The sequence below is a fragment of the Littorina saxatilis genome, linkage group LG6 (genome assembly GCF_037325665.1).
Source record: "Littorina saxatilis isolate snail1 linkage group LG6, US_GU_Lsax_2.0, whole genome shotgun sequence".
Lineage (NCBI taxonomy): Eukaryota > Metazoa > Mollusca > Gastropoda > Littorinimorpha > Littorinidae > Littorina > Littorina saxatilis.
The window spans coordinates 30,615,755-30,639,691 of NC_090250.1; the positions used below are offsets into that span (position 1 = coordinate 30,615,755).

Sequence of the window (23,937 nt, forward strand, 5' to 3'; positions counted from 1 at the left end):
AAAGGCGGGGGGGGGGGGGGAGTTGGCAAACTTAGGTTTTACTGTTCAATGCATGGGTAAACTGGGCATTCATTCCAAGTACCTAAAGATGTGTAACTGGCACTTTTGCTCATCGGTAGTACTGGAACACAATTTTACACAGTGCGTCAGTGTGTCAGAATGCCTCTAGAAAGCCTATGCCTACAAGTAAATCCCCCCCCCCCACCACACACACACACATCTTTTACTCACACCCGCACCCCATTACATAGATGAATAGATTACAAATACTATTCTTTTACTTTTTATTTTCACACTTTTTCTTGCATTTGGTTCATGTTTATTATTTGAAGTTTGATTCTGAATCAAGCGTCTTTAGTGATGGATGGTTTTCTGTGTATGCTCCAGGACTTCAAGGCACTGGTGCTTGGTGACAGCAGGCTCCCACTGGCCCACACACAGAGAAGAGATTGGAGGTGCCCTCGCCCTGGAAGAAGAAGAGGATGGGAATATCAATAAAACAAAACGATACGCAACATTCACACAGCTTACATTGTGGACATACATATTTGGCTATTTGGGTGAAGGTGTAAGAGCCGCCATACATGTGCAGTTGCTGTGTATGGGTCATAGGAATGACAATTTAGATCCAACTGGCCAGAACACTGACTTTTGTCCTAGTCGCTTGTATTGAAGTACATTGTGGTGTTATATGAAGTACATTTGGTTGGGGGTTGGTGTAACCATACTCTGTATTTAGCACCGTTCTGAATTTGTGTGTTTTATCTCTCAAAGCACATTGTTTTTTGATTTTTTTATGTACCTTAAACTACTTTTTCAGCACCCGCAGTACCTAGTTAACGCCCATCCTCCAACATTTGGATCAGTGTCGTCAACATATGTTGTGTGTTTTGTGTGTATGTGTGTGTGTGTTTTTTAAATGATGTGCACAGTTCTGCACCCTGTAGTGACATTGTCATTCTAGGGAATGCTGAAAGACAACTATAATGTTTATTTAATACTCTGGTCACTGGAGTATCTGGATAGCCCTGTGAAAAGAAGATGGAGATGAGAGAGCGTCTTCGGAAGTTGAAGAGGTCTGATTTTAGTGATTTAAGGGAGCATGTGAAACGACCAGTGTTTGGTTACGCCATTTCCTATGGATTGGATCAGTATCAATGACTGACTGACTGACTGTTCACTTTGTGGTTTTTAGGATGTGTGTTTATTCACTCTCAGTGAATTTTTTGTTGGGTTTTTAGTCTTTTTGGGTTTTTGTTTTTTTTTCTTCTGTTTAGACACTTGCATATCAGGCGAAAGATACTTACAGGGTGACTAATTGTGCACAGATACATCTCCTATTAAAATGTTCACACCAAGATACCAAATATCACCATTTCTAACGAGGAACTGATCCTGCACAGGCACAGTACCTAGTAAACGCCCCACCCCCTACTTTGGGCAAAATCTGTGCATAAAGCGGATGGACAATTAAAAGGCAGTTTACAGTACTAATATTTTTCCTCATTACATTTAGTCAAGTTTTGACTAAATGTTTTAACGTAGACGGGGGAATCGAGACGAGGGTCATGGTGTATGTGCGTGCGTGTGTGTGTGTCTGTCTGTGTGTAGAGCGATTCAGACTAAACTACTGGACCAATCTTTATGAAATTTGACATGAGAGTTCCTGGGTATGATATCCCCATACTTTTTTTTTCATTTTTTTGATAAATGTCTTTGATGACGTCATATCCGGCTTTTCGTGAAAGTTGAGGCGGCACTGTCACGCCCTCATTTTTCAACCAAATTGGTTGAAATTTTGGTCAAGTAATCTTCGACGAAGCCCGGACTTCGGTATTGCATTTCAGCTTGGTGGCTTAAAAATTAATTAATGACTTTGGTCATTAAAAATCTGAAAATTGTAAAAAAAAAAAAAATTTTAAAAACGATCCAAATTTACATTCATCTTATTCTCCATCATTTGCTGATTCCAAAAACATATAAATATGTTATATTTGGATTAAAAACACGCTCTGAAAATTAAATATATAAAAATTAATATGAAAATTAAATTTTCGAAATCAATTTAAAGGCATACTAACGCACTCCCGTGTTTACAAAGTGTAGTTTGCCCACAATCGATGTCAAACGCACCATAAGACCATATAATGACGATATGTCACCATGCGCAGACCATAATACATGCATTACAGCTTGTTCTAGCCTCTGAAAAAGTGAGGATGTCAACAAAGCCGCGGTGTTAGCTCCCTTGCATCAACGTTACATGTGTTGCCAAATCTATAAATAGGACCATCTAGATCAAAATAAAAATTCAAATATCTCAACATTTAAGGGCTCCTAGACCACAATATTTTGCAGGGAACTTAATTTAGTCTGTCTCCAGCTCTGGGTAAAGCAATTAGCGTGTATATTCATCAGCTTTCTATGCCTTTAAAAACACTTTCATCTTATTCCTTGTCGGTTCCTGATTCCAAAAACATATAGATATGATATGTTTGGATTAAAAACACGCTCAGAAAGTTAAAACAAAGAGAGGTACAGAAAAGCGTGCTATCCTTCTGAGCGCAACTGCTACCCCGCTCTTCTTGTCAATTTCACTGTTTTTGCCGTGAGCGGGTGACTGACGATGCTACGAGTATGCGGTCTTGCTGCGTTGCATTGCGTTCAGTTTCATTCTGTGAGTTCGACAGCTACTTGACTAAATGTTGTTGTATTTTCGCCTTACGCGACTTGTTTTAATTTCTAGTCTCAGTATAGTTTTGTGTAGGTATTTGGATAATTGGAGTTACAGGTATATATACATGTGATTTCACTTGCAATTCTTTGCATAAAATAAACTCAAATGAGCAGACATAAAGGTGCACCTACAATTATTGTGACTGTTGCTGTAAAACAATTTCCTTGGTAGATGGAGGGCATTGTGGGGACCAGATGTGTAGACCGTGGGATTAGATAGACTTGGGGGTTCTGGCTTGTAGAAAACTTTCCTGCTGCTCCGCCTTTTGGGGACGAACTTTGTGTTCAGTGATGTGTGCATAGGACTTTGCAACGTCAACCTCCACTGCAAACCATCTTTGTATTGTAGACACTATATTGTACCTGCAGAGAAAAATCACTTTTAGCTGTGCAGTGAAACCCTCATTTACAGCCCCCCCCCCCCCCCCCCCCTTCTTTAAGATCCTGTTTTTTTGGATTTTATGTTTATAATCTCTGTAAATTTACTCCCCCTGTTTAACTTTAAGACGTAGCTGATTTTCTCAGCATTTTACAAGTTCCACTGTAGTATTTCCCTCTGCAGCATTATTGTCAGTCAAAAGGGATACACAATCTGGCACAAAGAACAGCTGACATGAACAATAAAGTCTGGGGAAGGGTCCTGAAAGTATCTTGATTAATGCGTTGAATTGACAGGTCTAGTAAACCTTGTGCAGAACAAATATGTGTTGAAGAGTGCTTGTTGACATGTTGCAGCAAGCCAAGCCATAATTATACCCTGTTGAAGTAATACAAATCATGGGTGTGGGTTATATTAATTCACATCTTTTATATGATTGAAATGCATAATTCTAAGACTTGTTTCTGAAAATGTGTACATTTGCATTTAAGATCTACATGGAATAAAACTGACACTGTTCTCGACAATTGAGTATGTTTTTGTGTGCGCATGTTGCTTAGTTTATTGATAATAATTGACTTTGGGTCAAGTTGTAACCACGAGTTTTGTAGCAAAGGTGCAATGATAAAAATAGACAAAAGATAATCAGATAATAAGACACTGGGCTGCAAATTGCTTTCAATTGTCATTGTATTTATCTGTAAAATCATCATGATTTCCATGGCATGTATAATGCAGTGGAACCCCCCTTTTAAGACCCCAAATTTAAAACTCCCTCCTTTTTAAAACCTAATGTTTTCTCACATTTTCTGTTCATAACGTCTGTAAAATTACCCCCATTTTAAGACTCATTCCTTTTTAAGACTTGATTTTCTCAGATTGTTTTGAGGTCTTAAAAGGGGGGTGCCACTGTCGTTATAATGCATCTTCAGAAATTGAAGACACATGCTGCAGTTTTGTTATAACCATGAAGAAGAAAAATACTGTTTACAGTGTCTTATCCTCTAACTACATCTTTTTAAAGACTCCATAACTTTTAATCACTCAACAATTCCTCTCTGTATGGCTGCAGTTCAAGTAAACCAGAAATGGTAAACCATTGCCACACTCAAGGAATTGGTTCCTGGCAACTTATGTCGGGTGCGCAGCCTGAGAGAGACACGACAGAGATAGTTGCTCAAGATAAAAGATAAGCTTGACTTACACCAAAATTATGAACATTTAAACTCACCTTACTGATCTTTTTGTCTGAAATATGTTATGCCATTATTGCCACACATTGCAAGAATGTTTGATGTCCGGGTGCTTGGTCCCTGAAAATGTCAGAAAATTGTTATAGTAATTATAGCAACATCTAAAACCACTAAGTGTAAACCAAAGGCTGGCCAATTACATAGTTCTACAGCAACATCAGTTCTGAACATGAAGCTTTGAACATGCACAGCGACACTTAAAATGGCAGTCAAAAAAGAAAGGATGAATGAAATTCTGCCACATTTAATGTTTGCTTCAATGAACACTGAGGAAGAATGTGTTCTTCATTAAAAGTAACCCTTTCACAAAGCTTCACCAATAAACTTCAATCATAGTTCTTACTGGACAGAAAAACTCATACCACTGACAATATAAAATGTCAGTTATAAATAACATGTTCTGTTGCACAACCTCCAAAGACTGCAAAGAAACAACTGCCCATAAACTGATAAAGCGTTAAAATATCAGTATCACGTGTGCTGACTGACACTACTTTTTTCCATCTACAATTTTTTTTTTAGGGGGATTACTCACATACTGGCTACTCTGTCATTCTCTGTCTCATATAGGGGAAGGGAGGGTAAGTCGACCCCTCTAACAAATGCAGCTTATACCTCTTGTCTTTTTAAAAAAAAGATTGTTTTTGTTGTAAAACCTGGTGTGTTCTCTTTTGTGTAAGCCTTGTGTGGAATATGAACGATCCAACTGGTACGGTTTTTAAATAAAATATAAAAGAAAAAAATCCTGAAGCATGGACGACTTGCCCTCCATGGAGGGCAACTCGTCCATGGGGGGCGGGTAATTCGTCCAGGTGGAAAAGGTTGTTCATATTACCCAATAGCATCACCTCGACATATGAAATTGACTGAAGTAACTTTTCTGTGTCAGTTTTGTTAATCGGAAGTGAGAATGACGTCATAATGAGTCGGCCTACGTCAGAAGTCGATTGACGTCTTGGCTATGCAGGGAGGGTGAGTATTTGAAGGGATAGATGTTCAAACATCTATACTTATTAGTTGCTCTGGTTCAAAGCGAAGCAAATGGGAAAATATATTTACAAATTGGACTTGTAATTGATTTGTGTCGCCCATTTCAGGTTGCGTGAACGTGAAATAGTTTAATAGGCCTACTAGTATACGCGCACTTCCAATGACGGGAAAGCGCACCCCCCCCCCCCCTCTCTCTCTCTGTCTCTGTCTGTGTGTGTGTGTGTCTCTCTCTCTCTCTCTCTCTCTCTCTCTCTCTCTCTCTCTTACTTAATTAATCAAAACACAACTTCGAATATTATTTTTTAAGGCTACGTTCACTTTTATTTCAAATACATACAAAGAACTTTTACGGGTTCTTCATCTGACACTATTTCTTGGAGATTAAAGAGTCTACACAGACGAGAGAGTGATATGGACCCATAGTCGGGTATTGTGACCCGGGTCGAGTTACACGACAAAGGGGGGGACGAATTACCCGATCATGGTACTCGCTGAACATTGCTATTTACCATTGTTCCTGGGATAGCCTGAGATCTATAACTTTCGACTAGTTGTTATGAAAGCCAAAGCTTTTTTGCAGATATGGTGCATTTTACGAATCAGCGGCTCCCATGCACTGACTGTTGTTTTTTTCGTGCAACAATTTTAGAGTGGAAACCATCAAAATTGACAAAGACTTACCGCTTTGCTGGGCCCGTTTATTTCGACATTTTTTTTTCTTCAACTGATTCAGGTTGGGTAACTCTGGGTTATGAAATCGATGATAATCAACCCTGCAGTGTCATGTTCTCAAAATCGAGGGGGGACGACATACCCGAGGGGGTCGACTTGCCCACCCTTCCCCTACAGTGCACCACAGGAGCTTGTATTCAACCGCCGGTCGATCATTATTTACTTCTGCATGCTTACCCTTACTACGATGATCGACCGGCGTTTTGATACAAGCTCCTGTGCAGTGCACAGACACACACGCACCGTAGTTGCAAACACACACACTGACAGTGACACTGTGTCCGTGTTCAAACAAAAACAGAAAACTGGACACATTCGGCCGCTTGATTGATCCTTCATTCGCACTACACACCAGCAGACACACATACAACACGGCAGCAAAATGTGTCCAGGTCTTTCCAAAGTATACACCACAACACTCGCTTTATTTAATACTTACACATCCAGTAGCAGGTTAGAGCTACGTCGCGGCGCACACTGAACGGTAAAACTGACACTCAGTTGAATCCAGCTTTCCGTCTGCTTGCTGATGATAACTTTGCATTTTGTGCGCCGAGCATGTCTTTCTCGTGATTCTGTGTCGTTCGGAGTCAGTCAGCTGCTTTCAGAACCACATGGAGTCGATTTCTTACTGAAACTTGCGGGCTTGTCCCACTGAGCGGCTATCCCATCCGCCATTGTTTTTAGTCGTCATGCTAACGGCACGCGCTCGCGACGAAAACCAGTCTATGACGGCCAATTTTAATCTTCAAATGGTGGAGAGCAGACGTCAAAAAACTCATTTTGATTTACTTATTTAGCATACTTGTGGTGCTTTATTGAGCAAACCGGGCCAGGTGCGTCTTAATTAAGGTACACTAGATTCCCCAAAATCTTCAAATCGGCCGAATTCGACAAAAAAACTCTCCAAAATGGCGGCGCGGACACTATTATCTTTAACTGAGGGCGGAAGGAAATCGCTCACCTTCCACGTCCAAAACGTAGTGATATTGACACGCCAGATTAGTGCGGTAGCTATTGTGCTAAGCAGGAAAGCGCGCTTTTCTGCCGGTATTCTTGTTAACTTCGCAATTTCCGGGAAACATCCACTTTCACCTTGAGACTGTTCTGTTTACATTCGACACTATCAAAACCACTTTGCAATACTGAAATAATTTTTTCTGTGTTCGAAAGCTACAGCCAATCGTTATTATGTCCCCTTAGGTACAGTTTTATAACATTATTGGCACATGTAAACAATAGGAATTAATTAATGAACGCTACGAAAAGGGCAGCCTTTAACCTCCCTGTTGTCACTCAGCATTTTTTTTTTAATTCTCATCCACACTTTCAGCACTTCCCCCACCCGCCCTCCCTATCTCAGATGTAATTTGTAAATGACGTTTTCAGCCTTCAATCCACTATTTAACATAGTAAGTCAAGCTTTTCAAACCAAATTAATAATTGCTTTGATGTTTTGCTGATGTTCAGTTTATTACTGATGTTCAGTATTTAATAAAGATCTCATGGTTCAAAATTTCATATGTTTTTTCAAAAACGTGCGTGTGTTCCATTTCAAACTAACCTCACTGATGTGAACTCCATTAATACTGTCACATCTGTTTTACAAATTACACCCATAATCCAAACCAACGCGCAAACACACACACACACCACAACTACACACATATGTACTCGTTACCATTAGCCAACGCTCGTCACAACACTGTCAGTCTCAAGTCTAAATAATAATAGTATAAATCATAACTAATTTTCTTCACACCATCACAGACATAATGTTGCTTCACATGTTCTTTGTACAATCGTTGGTTTTCACAATAGATATTGCATTACTGTAATTGTCTTCTTTTTCTTTTACAATATCTTTCCAAAAACAAAACTCAAAGACCACACAAGCTATTGCAACCTACTCCTATCTCTGGTCTCTCTTCCTGGGTACAATGGTACATAAGACTTACATTCAAATGCATACATTTCCATGCTACCCACATTGTCAAAATACCAATAATTATTCAAAACAAATGTTAACTACTACCTAACTTCATTTCAGACCCACACCCATTATTATACACACATTTCACATTTAAACCATTAGTCGGCCCCCTGTCGATATTTATCGACTAATTAGTTCCTTGTAAGAGTTTGCGGTGGGCGCGCGGTAGTGTGTGTGTGTGTTGTGTGTGTGTGTTGTGTGTGTGTTTGCCTGTGTGTATATGTGTGCGTTTGAGTCTGTTCGTGATTATGTGTGTGTTGGAGACAGAGAGACTGAGTGAGAGAGAGAGAGAGAGAGAGAGAGAGAGAGAGAGAGAGAGAGAGAGAGAGAGAGAGAGAGAGAGAGAGAGGCGCTTTGGCACTTTATTGTCATTAGCTAATAAAAGCCTTATAGACACGGTAAAACAACAATTTCTGCATCATTCATAAAAGGGGTAAAAAGACGAATGAACAAAACATTAATAACAACAAAAACATAGCAAACTAGTTTATGAGTACGAACAAACAAACACAAAAGCGATAGGTAAACAAAAATATCTCAGACTAAGGGTAACAAGTCGCGTAAGGCGAAAATACAATATTTAGTCAAGTAGCTGTCGAACTCACAGAATGAAACTGAACGCAATGCCATTTTTCAGCAAGACCGTATACTCGTAGCATCGTCAGTCCACCGCTCGTGGCAAAGGCAGTGAAATTGACAAGAAGATCAATCAATGACGCTTATATCGCGCATATTCCGTGGGTACAGTTCTAGGCGCTCTGCAGTGATGCCGTGTGAGATGAAATTTTATACGGCCAGTAGATTGCAGCCATTTCGGCGCATATTTACCTTTCACGGCCTATTATTCCAAGTCACACGGGTATAGGTAGACAATTATTAACTGTGCCTAAGCAATTTTGCCAGGAAAGACCCTTTTGTCAATCGTGGGATCTTTAACGTGCACACCCAATGTAGTGTACACGGGGGGAGGGTTCGGACACCGAAGAGAGTCTGCACACAAAGTTGACTCTGAAATAAATTTCCGCCGAACCTGGGATCGAACTCACGCTGACAGCGGCCAACTGAATACAAATCCAGCGCGCTACCAACTGAGCTATATCCCCGGAAGAGCGGGGTAGTAGTTGCGCTAAGAAGGATAGCACGCGTTTCTGTACCTCTCTTTGTTTTAACTTTCTGAGCGTGTTTTTAATCCAAACATATCATATCTATATGTTTTTGGAATCAGGAACCGACAAGGAATAAGATGAAAGTGTTTTTAAATTGATTTCGAAAAAAAAATTTTGATAATAATTTTTATAATTATATTTAATTTTCAGAGCTTGTTTTTAATCCGAATATAACATATTTATATGTTTTTGGAATCAGCAAATAATGGAGAATAAGATAAACGTAAATTTGGATCGTTTTATAAATTTTTATTTTTTTTTTACAATTTTCAGATCTTTAATGACCAAAGTCATTAATTAATTTTTAAGCCACCAAGCTGAAATGCAATACCGAAGTCCGGGCTTCGTCGAAGATTACTTGACCAAAATTTCAACCAATTTGGTTGAAAAATGAGGGCGTGACAGTGCTGCCTCAACTTTCACGAAAAGCCGGATATGACGTCATCAAAGACATTTATCAAAAAAATGAAAAAAACGTTCGGGGATTTCATACCCAGGAACTCTCATGTCAAATTTCATAAAGATCGGTCCAGTAGTTTAGTCTGAATCGCTCTACACACACACACACACACAGACACACACACGCACATACACCACGACCCTCGTTTCGATTCCCCCTCGATGTTAAAATATTTAGTCAAAACTTGACTAAATATAAAAAGCAAGGTATAGTATGTACACACAAAGGAAAATACTGATCCAAGAGTTAACACACACTCATAAAACCAATCAATCTGCAGACCACAAATATTTAAAACCAATAAACCACTAGTCGGCGTTACCCTCTTGTCTGCTTATGTCTGTCTCTCAGAGAGAGAGAGAGAGAGAGAGAGAGAATGACAATGACAATTCTTTATTTTACGAGGGTAACAGAATAAGCATTGGTATACTTTTTTGCATCTGGCCCTCGCCCTAAAGAGGGACTAAATCTACTATAATAACTACTACTACATACTTACATAATTAGTGAAACAGTATTAGTTTATGTACATAAGCGCATTATATGAAACATTGTAGTTTATAAATGTTCATGACAAGGTGCAAAGCAAAAATGTGCAAGTCAATTAGAGTCAGAATACTATGCAATAGTACATCAACTCTGCAAGACAATGGATATTATGCAGAACATCATAATTTCGTGAACAAAACAATAAATCAAAAGTGAGTGACTGTGTCCCAAAGGACATAACAATCAAGAATATACTATTTTCATTAAATGGGATATATATTTGTTTTTGAAAGAATCTGTGCTGGTAGCTTCCCGTAAGGCATTCGGAAGAGCGTTCCAGAGACGGCCACCTGAATAAACTAGACTAGACTTAAATAAGTCTATCCTAGGAAGAGGAGTGTTAAATTTCATTAGGTGGTGTGAATTCTTCGAAGAGAACTTTGAACAAATGGTTTGGGGTAGAGTTTCGGATATAATTTTATGCATAAAGATTCCTTTGTTAAAAAGCAGTCTTGACTTTAGAGGTAAGATCCCCAAATGTATGTAGTCTAACTCTGTGAGGGTAGTGTGCTTTAGTAATACTACTTTTAGTGCTCTTTTATGTAATCTGCTAAGTGGTTTTAAGGAATTTTCACTTGCTGAGTCCCATAGAGTGGATGCGTAATCAATAACAGATTGAATATGAGCAATGAAGAATAACTTTCTGGTGTGGCAGTTCAGGAAGTGTTTAATTCTAGATAAGAGATACACTTTCTTTGACACCACTTTACTAAGTTGCTCTATGTGGGTTGACCAAGACAAGTTGTTATCAATATTAACACCCAGCAGTTTGTGATGGTCGACTTTTTCCACTATTTCACCATCTATCATTAAAGCAGGACCAGCTGAACAAATATTCTGGCGTTTTTGTCTTGTTGTTATGACCATATATTTGGTTTTCTTTGGGTTAAGAGACATATGGTTTAGTTCAGTCCACTCTGTCAACTGGTTTAAACTCCTTTGAATTGATTCTGATAAGCGAGTTAAATTTGTGTTGCTGGAGTGAATTGTGGTGTCATCTGCAAAAAGTTCACATACATTTTGAATATGTAGGGGGAGGTCATTAATGTATATAGAGAAGAGGAGGGGTCCTAAAACCGATCATTGTGGCACACCGTATTTTACTTCTTGCATACTCGACGCCGAGGCGTTTGTTAGTACAGTTTGTTGTCTGCCGGTGAGAAATGAACTAATAAGTTGGACAGTTTCGATTCCGACGCCATACAATGCGAATTTTCTCAGTAATAGCGTGTGATCAATAACGTCAAAGGCTTTAGCAAAATCAACAAATATGGCAACACATAATTCATTGTCGTTTATTTTCTCCAGCCATTGATCAACAAGAGAAACTAAGGCAGTATGGCAGGAATGGTTAGCTCTAAAACCCGATTGTTTAGGGTGAAGTAAATTGTTTTGGTTAAAATGCGTTAGAATATGTTTGTTAATGTGTTTTTCAAGTGGTTTTGATAAAACAGACAATATTGAAATTGGCCTATAGTTTGATGGGTCTTTTTTGTCACCTGATTTAAACAGAGGAATGACTTTAGCCTGTTTCAGGGCGACTGGGAAATAATTTTTGTCTAAACAAAGATTATAAAGGTAAGTGAGTGTTTCAGAAATTACAGGGGCTGACAATTTAAGAATCCTACCATCGAGGCCGTCGATTCCCCGGGAGCCTGTTTGCTTAAGGTGTGTAAGTGCGTAAAAAACTTCAGGTACTGTAAGTAGAGGAATATTCGCTTGACTTGAAACTTGTTTCGACTCGCAATATTCTTCTAACACTTTCAAATTGTTCAAATTGGATTTGTCATTTGTAATAACTTTTTCAGCTATTTTAGAAAAATGCGTGTTTAAATCATCAGGGGATATATCCTTAACACAACTTGAATGACAAGCAATCGTTTTATTTGTAAGTTCATTTATTGCTTTCCATATATTCTTTGAATTTTGCTTTGATGACGCTAGGTCATGAAAGTTCTTGATCTTTTTTGTTCGTTTAAGTGAGTTTACTTTATTTCTCTGTTCTCTATACTCCGCTTCCTTGCCAACTGATTTTAAGAAATCACGATGGCCAATAGCATCTTGTAATTCAGTATCAAACCATTTAGGTTTTACTATTTGCTTGACTCTCTTAATTCTCCACGGGGCATGTTTATCGTATATTTCTGAAAGACATTTATCCAGTGTGTTATTGCATCATCAGGATCCGTATAATTATAAACATCAGAGAGAGAATTAAGTCTACAAGAAAGGCGTTCTCGTTAAATTTAGTAAAGGAGCGGTACTTTACTGTCTTGTGACCAACTTTGGGGATTTTTACACCCTTTCTTGACCACGTGAGACAAACAGGAAAATGATCACTAAAGCCGCTGGTTGGAACACAAACTTCTGCAACGTTACGGGTGTTAGAAACATAGACATGATCTATCAAAGTGCTTGTAGATGCAGTAACCTTAGTAGGGGTGTTCACGACTTGTTTGAGATCATAAAGGTTGAACATATCTAACCATGGTTTATTTTGTTTTAATAAATCAATATTAAAATCTCCTAAGAGAATGGTTTCTTTTGATTCTAACAAAGCAGCATCTAACATATGTGAACATTTGTCCGTCCAGTTTAACACGTTCTGCTGGATTTCTATAGCAGAAACCAATAAGCATTGGAGGTGCCTTTTTTAATTTGACCTCGATCCAGACGGATTCCACAAACTGTTCTAAATGTGTTAAACGTGTGTAAGTCAATGATTCACTATATACACAAGCAATCCAGTTTCTTTACATTGTTGGGGGTTTCTGCGTACAACACTGTAACCTGGAACACAAACCTCAGAATCCAAAATCGTGTCAGATAGTCTTGATTCTGTAAACCCCATAACATGAACATGTGTTCCTGAGTTTCAAAGCATGGTGGAAACCTCGTGTAATTTATTAATTGCATGGTTGATATTAAGGTGTCCAATACGAAGACCCTCTTTTGTGGGCCATGAGGTAGAAGAATTACTCATGATAAATCTTAAAACAGTGTTTTCACGTTTTAAGAAGAAGAAAAAAAGGGAAAAAAATCAAAATTACCTTAAAACACCAAACGTAATCAATAATCGATAAGGAGAAAATAGTAAATTATACTATACACAGATACACACAGAGATGCGACCAATGGAGTTTAACACTTGGTGTCAATCTCAAACGAAAGACAAAACAAAGAGAAAAAAAGCTACACTACTTTACACAAAGAGAAATAAGTAGACTTAAGAGTAACAAGAATTAACCAGAGCAGATTAACTCAAATTCAACGAGTAAAATGACCCGACACTACTGCGGACTTCCTGGCAGCCACTGGTCTGAGGATTTAGCACGGCCATCAACATCGAAGGCAGAAGAAGAAGAAGACCCGACAGTGAATAACTGAAACACCAGTAGTCACATTAACTGACACGCGAAGATGAGTGACGAGAATGGAGGGCTTTCACACAGTCACAACTTGATAATAGCGGACACAGTATCAGATCAGAATCATCAGTAACTGATTTAACTCTGAGCGTTTTTTTGGCTTCACAAAATGTATCGACACAATCATCAGTTGTAATAGAGTTCTGATTCTCAAGAGATCTTCACAGGTTAAGGCTAGAGTGCAAGGAAAGCTTAATTAAGAATATTCACAGATTCACTTGCATAATTGCCTTTAAGCACACGCTGTCAGGCATGAAAATTCTCCGTATTTTCCGTATTTTTGAAAAAAATAAACCGTATTTTTTTTTCTTTTCCGTATTTTTCCTTTTTTTTTTTTTTTTTTTTTCCTAGTCATAGTTATAGTAAAATAGATTTGGGGCCATGTTTGAATCCAATTTTAAGGCTCAGATAGCCCCAGATTGCACCAAATTTCACCCTTGAAAAAAAAATTCCGGGGGGGCATGCCCCCGGACCCCCCCTAGAAGTCTTGACGCTTCGCGCCTGCGAAACTTGGCGCTACGCGCCTGCGAAACTTGGCGCTACGCGCCTTCGAATTTTGTTTTCAGTATTTTTTTTATTTTCAGTTTTCATGCCTGGCTGTAGACCTAAAAGAATAATCAGTCACTGCTAATATACTTTGAAGAAATGAATTGTCAGTTTGTTACCAAACTCTCTGTCTTTGAAACCTTCAAGCGTTTCCTCTGCAACAACGTTATTTTGCTCACTTTAAGGCGGTAAGAACCCCTTAGTTTTTGTTTCTAATGTATAGTAATACGGCCATTATGTATAAACAAACATATGCACAACACTTGTATTGTTTTTTGTTTTTTAAATGGATGGTAGTATTGAATTTAAGTTTGCCTAACACACACACACATACACACACACACACACACACAGACACACTTAGTGATACTCTGTCCTTTTAAATGATTAGACAAATGTTCCTTCAGTTATGCGGCTGTTACTATGAAAGAGGGGCTGAGTGTATCGCGGGACTGCTGGGTCATTGTAGAACCACGGAGGGAGCACAGGCTGGCCACGGTGGGCGAGAGTGAAGGGGGCGACCTCTGTTGACCCTGTTGCTGTTCGCTGTGCCATCCGTAGTGGGATGGCAAGGGGGGCTGTGACCTCAGTTGACCCTGATGCTGCTCGCTGTGCCAGCCGTCGAGAGGTGGCAAGGGGGACTGAGACCTCAGTTGACCCTGACGCTGCTCGTAGTGCCAGCGGTAGGGAGGTGGCGAGGGGGATGTGGTCTGACGTCCTTGGATGTGGCGATCATTGGTGGTGCTGTTGTCTCGATTGGGCATTTTATACATTGTTGGAGGTCTCTGCTGTTGAGGGAAGTGGGGGGGGGGGGGCAAATTCGTTTGACCCTCATGTCTGGCAGGTGGTAGGTGTTGGTGCATGTGGCGTGCCGACTGCCTCGGCTGTTGCTGGAAGGACAGCCGTTGGTGCTCAGGGGGATAGTCCGACCCCGGCACCAATGTTGGGCATTCAAGAAGAGTCCTGCGTTGACCCGGCACCAACGTTGGGGATTCCAGAAGAGTCCTGCGTTGACCCGACACCAACGTTGGGGATTCCATTAGAGTCCTGCGTTGTCCAAGGCTCTGGGGTGGGTTGCATGAGAGAACTCAAATTCCAAGCTCAAACGGTTCGACTTTACTCTAAAGCTTGCTCTGTTAAGAATCCGCAAAGCACGAAACGAAGTCGGGGTGCATGAGCCGTCTTTAAAGCCGCAGTTTTGAAAGAATGTCTGCTGTGTGCTACAGCGACTCGTTCCTCCAAGTCTGTTATCATTAGTTGTCAACACCCAGCTTCCCTATGCCCACAGGCTAATTTACAGGCCGTCTCCAATTTCAGTCTTCGCATGGGCCATGGTTTGCTCGGTCCAGCAATCGAAGCATACTCCTGCTTATCTAAACAGTTCCCGAGACACTTGCTGGATCGAGGGTGTGGGTGTCAGTTGCGCATTTGGAGGCCATTAATCAGTCCAGTAGTTTACTCTCAATCGCTCTACACACACACAGACACACACAGACACACACACTCACACACACACACACACACACACATCGACCTCGTCTCGATTCCCCCCTCTAAGAAGAAAAACAAGTCGCGTAAGGCGAAATTACTACATTTAGTCAAGCTGTGGAACTCACAGAATGAAATTGAACGTATAGTCCGCCGCTAGTGCAAAAGGCAGTGAAAATGACGAGCCTGTTTGGCGCGGTAGCGGTTGTGCTGTGCTTCATAGCACGCTTTACTGTACCTCTCTTCGTTTGAACTTTCTGAGCGTGCTTTTAATCCAAACATATCATATCTATATGTTTTTGGAATCAGGAACCGACAAGGAATAAGATGAAAGTGTTTTTAAATTGATTTTGAAAATTTAATTTTGATTATAATTTTTAATTTTTTTAATTTTCAGAGCTTGTTTTTAATCCAAATATAACATATTTATATGTTTTTGGAATCAAAAAATGATGAAGAAAAAGATGAACGTAAATTTGGATCATTTTATAAATTTTTTTTTTTTTTTCAATTTTCAGAATTTTAATGACCAAAGTCATTAATTAATTTTTAAGCCACCAAGCTGAAATGCAATACCAAACCCCGGCCTTTGTCGAATATTGCTTGGCCAAAATTTTAATCAATTTGATTTGAAAAATGAGGGTGTGACAGTGCCGCCTCAACTTTTACAAAAAGCCGGATATGACGTCATCAAAGACATTTATCGAAAAAATGAAAAAAAACGTCCGGGGATATCATTCCCAGGAACTCTCATGTCAAATTTCATAAAGATCAGTCCAGTAGTTTACTCTGAATCGCTCTACACACACACACGCACACACACACACACACACACACATACACCATGACCCTCGTCTCGATTCCCCCTCTATGTTAAAACTTAACACTTAGTCAAAACTTGACTAAATGTAAAAAAGAAGAAGGACTACAGGCGAAAAGAAAACCATCTAACTTGGATAATAGAAAAATGTCCTCAGTGAAAAAAAGTGGCTATATTGCTTCCACTCCCACACGAACTGTACATAACGTCCATCTATTATGCGTTGATATTTTTCTGCCTCAAACCAATTTTTCACATAATTTACAAAGGTTGGGACAGTAGGTTCTCTCCCTTGTAATTTTCCCCCCAAAAATAATGTATTTAGCAATCAAAATCATTGAATTCAAAATTCTGTCTGAATACCAATTAGTCTGTACACCACATAATTATTAGCTCTAACGAGAACTGCACTCCGTGACAGTGGGCAAAATTTGTAGTTAACCATGTAAGTACATCAGACCAATAATCCTGAATCATCACACACTGCCATAACATGTGAGATATTGTTTCTTCTGCTTGATTACATAGCGGACATAATGGCGTATCAAGTAATTTCCTCAAAAACAGGAAACGTCCTGTTGGTAAAATTCTTCAGCGGAGCTTCTGGTCAGTTGTAATTGTTTTAATTTTTTGAAAAACCATGGCCTTATCTTATCCTCCATATTAATTTGTAACTCGCGTCCCCACTTCTCCAGAGTTGTTACTGGTGATAGGTCTATAATAATTTTTAAAAAAAATCTGATTTAGCCTACACTGCTAGTACTCAAAAAAGACCAAACACAAGCCTCCCTTACATCATATTTTTCATCTAATGTCAATTTCAATTTCCTCTGATATGCCTTTACTGAGGCAAGTAAGCCTTCATATAACACAAAATCAACATAAACGTTTGGATATAGTTGCTTAAAATCATCATAACTTAAATATCCATTGTCACTTAACAAGTAACCCACAGAAACAATTCCATTTTCTATCCAATCTAACATACAAATCCATTTACCAGCTCTACATATACTTCTGTTATAATGTAATGGTTCTGAGACAAACTGTTTTAATGTAAGGGGCACACTTTTGTCATACAACATCTTATAATGTCTAAAGACGTCAGCCCAAAAGGGATGTTTCACCCTCAACATCAAAACATTTGCATACTCTCCACCATACTGCTTAACTTTTCTTACCAAAGGACATATTGCATACAAAATTTGTGTTACTTTTCCATCATTACACAATATGCGCTTTAGCCAACTAATTTTAAAACTTGCGAGGAATGACTTCACATCAACCATTTTCAAACCGCCATCCTCATACAACTGACATACTTTTAAACGTTTTATCTTGTCGTTTTTTTCCATTCCAAAGAAAACTCTACAACATGGCATTCAAGTCTTTTAAAAACTGTTCATCCGGGTCCGGCAAGTTTGTTAACAAGTGGGTTATTTTGGACATTGCAAGTGTTTTTATCACAACAATATTTCCAAATGGTTATATTCCTTCTTGACCAAATTTGAAATATTTTTCTTATTTCATTTAACTTCATTATCAAAATTCAATTCAACAATATTTTTCAAATCACATGTAGGCTAAATATTAACCATACTTTTCCGTGGTCAACTTCGTAACGTGTGGTTTCCCCGCAGCCCTTACTTTTGCGCAACACAGACCTAATCATCACAGACGAACCACTATTTAATTTTAAGTTGTAACTACTTTAGCACAGTTCGTAACACGCGTGTAGAACGCAAGATAGAAGCAAATCACGACCACAATTTTTGCAATCTGTCCATTGAAAACTGTCAGTGCACGTGGTTTCCTCTTTTACGTGTTACGAAGTTGGTGTTATTTGTCCTGTTATACATGTATCAATCAAAATGATTTTGTAGCGAACTTCTTTTGTATTAAACTACACACGGTTTGCACATTTTGTTGTCTTCGGATATGCTTTGCGACTGGACTGGGTGGCCGAGTGGTAACGCACTTGCGCTCGGAAGCGAGTTCGACCCTGGGTCAGGGCGTTAGCAATTTTCTCCCCCCTTTCCTAACCTAGGTGGTGGGTTCAAGTGCTAGTCTTTCGGATGAGACGAAAAACCGAGGTCCCTTCGTGTACACTACATTGGGGTGTGCACGTTAAAGATCCCACGATTGACAAAAGGGTCTTTCCTGGCAAAATTGTATAGGCATAGATAAAAATGTCCACCAAAATACCCGTGTGACTTGGAATAATAGGCCGTGAAAAGTAGGATATGCGCCGAAATGGCTGCGATCTGCTGGCCGATGTGAATGCGTGATGTATTGAGTAAAAAAAAAATTCCATCTCACACGGCATAAATAAATCCCTGCGCCTTGTATATGTGCGCGATATAAATTGCATAAAATTTTTTAAAAAATTACATAAATCCCTGCGCTTAGAACTGTACCCACGGAATACGCGCGATATAAGCCTCATATTGATTGATTGATTGATTGACATGCGAGAGAACTGTGTAATTAGTTGTACACGCACAAAACGGACAATACAAAAACTGACGCGGAAATTACCATGTCGGCTAAGGGATAGAAATAGTGAGCCATCCCATTGATGTGTACATTGTGTAACGTTTTTCGGTTTCGAAATTGTTTCTCATTCCCCCAATGAACTTCTAAGTTTTGGCGAATAAACTTTCTGACTTCTGACTTCTGACTTCTGTCTCTCTCTCTCTCGCTCTCTCTCTCGCTCTCTCTCTCTTTCGCTCTCTCTCTCTTTCGTTCTCTCTCTTTCGTTCTCTCTCTCTCTCTTTCGCTCTCTCTCTCTCTCTTTCGCTCTCTCTCTCTCTTTCGCTCTCTCTCTTTCGCGCTCTCTTTCGTTCTCTCTCTTTCGTTCTCTCTCTCTTTCGCTCTCTCTCTCTCTTTCGTTCTCTCTCTTTCGTTCTCTCTCTCTTTCGCTCTCTCTCTCTTTCGCTCTCTCTCTCTTTCGCTCTCTCTCTCTTTCGCTCTCTCTCTTTCGTTCTCTCTCTCTTTCGCTCTCTCTCTCTCTCTTTCGCTCTCTCTCTCTTTCGTTCTCTCTCTTTCGTTCTCTCTCTCTTTCGCTCTCTCTCTCTCTCTCTTTCGCTCTCTCTCTCTCTCTTTCGCTCTCTCTCTCTCTTTCACTCTCTCTCTTTCGCTCTCTCTCTCTCTTTTTTTTCTCTCTTTGTCTCGACACAACTGTGGGACGCATTGTGACACAGTGGGAGACACTGTAGAGAGTTGAAACCCCGACCTGCTAGGGACGTTATATATCAACAACAACAATAATAACCCAGTTGCTAACGTTCAGTGCTGTTGTTACTTTTCCAGGTTCGAGTTTCGTTCGCTGGGGGAGAAAAACCTGTCCCCGCACCACCACTCTGGCTTATACTGGTAAGTGTCACACACACACACACACACACACACTGACAACGCACGCACGCACGCACTCAACCGGCGTACGCACGCAAGCCCCCCCCCCCCCCCACACAGACACACACACACACACTTACAACACTTGACTTAATGTAAAAACTCGTTGGTGTCTCATTGAAAGCTTTAATGTTTTGTGTGTTCACTGAAGGAGTTGCCGGAGGAAAATTCTACAGCATGACAGGAGGCGGAACCAACCGTCTGTGTCTGACCAGGACGCCACAGTTTGACAACACGGTCAAACCATATCTCTACGGCCGCCTGTTCGGCGCTGAGTATGAACACATCTCTGGTCACCACAACCACGGCGTGCCCTGCTCCGTGTGCCTGGCCCCTCAGTCCACCACCATCATGGTGCCCGCCACCCTCACCTGTCCCCCGGGCTGGACACCCCACTACACCGGACACCTGGCTTCAGAGCAATACAAACACTATGGTGGCGAGTACGTGTGTCTGGATGGTAGTCCTGAAGACGACTCCAGCAGCGATAGGAATAACAACGGCCTTCTGTTCTACTACACGGTCACTGTGTGCGGAAGTCTTCCTTGTCCTCCCTACATCGATAACAAGGTCGTCACTTGTGTCGTCTGCTCCAAGTAGCACGTCTCCGTGTGTCAGAAAACCTGGCTGCAGAATCTGAGCATAATATAAACATTAAAAGCAAGGCCTAAACAGCCACCAAATGTACCAGTCTAAGTGCCTAATTGTCCCCTTCCCAAGTTGTTACAACAGTTGTGTGCAACCCTCGGCAAACATACCTCTTTCTCTGTCTCTCTCTGTCTTTCTGTCTCTGTCTCTCTCTTTCCCTCTCTCTCTCTCTCTCTCCGTCTCAATCTCTCTCTCTACCACTTCCTCTCACTCCTCTCTCTCTCACACACTCCCTCTCTCTCTCTCTCACACTCCCTCTTTCTCGTACCCCCCTCCCTCTCTTTCTCTTTTTTTTCTCTCTCTCTCTCTTTCACACATGCTCGCGCGCTTACACACGCGCGCGCACACACACACACACACACATTGTGTGTGTGTGTGTGTGTGCGCGCGTATATACCTTGCTCCTCAACATTACAGATACATACAAGCTCATCATGATTATGAAGCTGACACTGCAAAACAATAACATCGGAGCTTCGACCTTTGTGCCGTTATTGATCGTTATTGCTTGAGCCCACAAATCCACATTGACGGTTTGGTTCTCTGTTTGGAAGGGACGCAACTGTTCCACTGGTATTACAGAGTTATTTCCCAACATTGTCTATTGGTGAAAAGTCGTGCATTAACTTGACGTAAACATCTCATGACTGAAGAGTCGGCCTCAACACTACACACACTCACCAGGGCCGGACCAAATGAGTTGTAAGGGGGGGGGGGGGGGGGGTTCCTCCTTTTCTGGGGGGAGCAAATCAGCGAAGTGGCGCCACAAGCGCGCGCCTGAACTAGGGGGGTCCGGGGGCACTGATGCTCCCCCGGAAAATTTTTGAAAAACGGTTAAAATCTGTGCAATCTGGTGCATTCTGGGCCTTGTTTTGAGGGTTAAGGCCTGTCAGTGTGAGTTGGTGGGGGGGGGGGGGGGGGGGTACCTTTTTCTCATCGGATTTCACATTGAATAAAATTTGTTAGAGACACACTCAAAATTTATTTTAAAAAAACAAAAAAATCACTCAAAGCAATGCAAGGTACATGCTTTTTCCAGGGGTGGGGTTCCGGAACCCCTGGAACCCCCCCCCCCCTGGGTCCGGCCCTGCTCACACACACACAAACACACACACAAACACACACACACATACACCCCCCCGCTCACATACACATTTACACACACACACACACACACACACACACACACACACACACACACACACACACACACACACACATTTGGTAGTCATAATACAGAACTTGCAAGTTCTGGGCTCGGACGGCACCAGATTGCACCATTCAAGTATGATCTTTTGACAACAAAGTTTCCGGATGTCATTCTTGGATTTCAATACAATACTTGGAGCGCCTTCATCTTTATCCCATCTGAATTCTGCAGAGGGGGATAAATGGCCCACAGGCGTGTTCTCCCAGGCTGAACCCGGATTCAGCCTATCACGAGTCTTTCCAAAATTATTAAACTTTATAACAACCGCACACTCGAACAAAATTAGTTTACCTCGACTAACAAAAAACAGCAATGTGTCTTTAACTCAGGTTTTCTTCTAACAGTGCTTGTCCAGATTTCCAGTCTTTCTGAAACTTGACTAAATGTTTTTGTCGAATACGACCTAATATCACAAAGGTACCAATAGTGCTCAGCCAGATGCTTGGCAAAGCGGGGATCTATACAGTGAGCTCTTCGCATGCAGTGACAAAGTAGGGCCAATTTAATCACCAACTTCTTGTTGTATGAACAATTGTTGCTGTGATCACATCACGATGATGAAGCCGTGTTCTGTTTCTCGGATTACACAATAAAACATGTTTGTTCACGGGGTGAAAATTGATACAAGAATGGAAATATGAGTGCATATCTCCGCGTTAATCCAAAACAATGATATTATTCCCCCCTCTGCTTCTTTACCTCTGTAAACTTGTAGAGCTAGTTATTTTTCGTTATTCCCCCCTCTGCTTCTTTACCTCTGTAAACTTGTAGAGCTAGTTATTTTTCGATAATGACCCAGCAACCAAACAAATAACGAGCCAGCAACAGCCTGAATCCTCGATAGTGCAATGCGTTGAGAAGCTGTTCTGTTTTGGTACTACTTTTGCGACTGAAAAGTTCCGAACGCTCTATACGTACGAAATATACATCTCTGGAGCAAACAATACAAACATACCGCATTTAAATTAACAACAACAGGCCTGAACACATGAATCTCCATATAAAATCCATGAGTTAGGTTGTTTTCTGAATCTAGATCTGCCGTGCACACACCGTTCATCACAAGCAAATTCCCAAGGCAAGTAACTCATACTCTTGCCGACAAGAGTACAGTCGTCTCCGCTTAGCTCGTCCCTCTCGGGACCGAAAAATTCGCGACGAGCTAACCGGCCGACGAGCTAAGCAGCGGACGAGGTAAACGGAGTCCAATTTCCCTGGGGGATATGCTGCGACGAGCTATCCGGCGAATTCGTCCAGACCAATATTAAAAGCACATAAACACTTGTAAACGGGTGTATCAGGTTCTGAGATAACTATCAATCTAGTAGATCATCCTCGAATAGCCCTTTGTTCACAACATGACATTTTACCGTGTCTACAAACCAGAAGTAATCCTTTCATCACCATGGAGTAGGAGCTATGATGTGCAATGGTCAAATGACGAATTTCTGTTCATAGACTCGGTAAGATGTTGATAGAGTTTATATTCGTTTCGCATATTGGGTTTGTAACATGTGTTACTATGAAAATAACAGAGAGATAGGCAGAAGAGAGAGAGAGAGAGAGAGAGAGAGAGAGAGAGAGAGAGAGAGAGAGAGAGAGAGAGAGAGAGAGAGAGAGAGAGAGAGATGTAAACCATGAAACAGAAAGCACATTTCTTGGGATTTTTTTTATTAAATCCAAAAATAAGCAGTCCAATGAGAAGAATTTTAAATGAAAAACTTTATATGCTTAACTTTATCTTTCTTGATCGAGGACAACGTCGTTCGTGGGATATCAAGATCGTCTGCTATGGTCTTTAGGAGTTTGCTTGGATTGTCCTCCATTATTTGAATAACTTCCATTTTCCTTTTCAGGGAAAGACCCTGCACCTTTCGTTTCGTTTGCATCTTTTCTGCGTTGTGAGACTACCCAACGATTGGCATTTGTCTAGGACTGAGTGACAGATGGATGCCAGAAATGATTGACAGGTGTCATTGTCCAAACATTATTCTAATTAGTCATACAAAGAAAGTTTTGTGTGTACATTGTACCTACTAATAAGTGGGAGAAAATTGAAACAAAGTAGCAAAATCAGATAAACAGCGCATGTTTTCTTCTTTGACATTCAATTCGAAAAGTCTGG

The 23,937-nt window shown here is 40.5% G+C and overlaps 1 protein-coding gene and 1 long non-coding RNA gene across 2 annotated transcripts in view; one reads left to right on the forward strand and one right to left on the reverse strand.

The window, feature by feature from the left end:
- The window catches only part of LOC138968979 (uncharacterized), a 42,716-nt gene extending 22,077 nt beyond the window's left edge, over positions 1-20,639 (forward strand). The window contains exons 7-8 of the mRNA XM_070341661.1: positions 19,853-19,915; positions 20,106-20,639. Of these exons, the coding sequence (XP_070197762.1) occupies positions 19,853-19,915; positions 20,106-20,554 (512 nt within the window). The 3' untranslated portion in view covers positions 20,555-20,639. The remainder of the gene's footprint in view (positions 1-19,852; positions 19,916-20,105) is intronic.
- LOC138968976 (uncharacterized) lies at positions 268-7,010 on the reverse strand. Its single transcript, XR_011456334.1, has 4 exons — positions 6,530-7,010; positions 4,347-4,428; positions 2,869-3,099; positions 268-466 (listed from the first exon to the last, which is right to left on the reverse strand). It is a non-coding gene; the product is annotated as an uncharacterized lncRNA (long non-coding RNA).
- Positions 20,640-23,937: the final 3,298 nt, after the last annotated feature.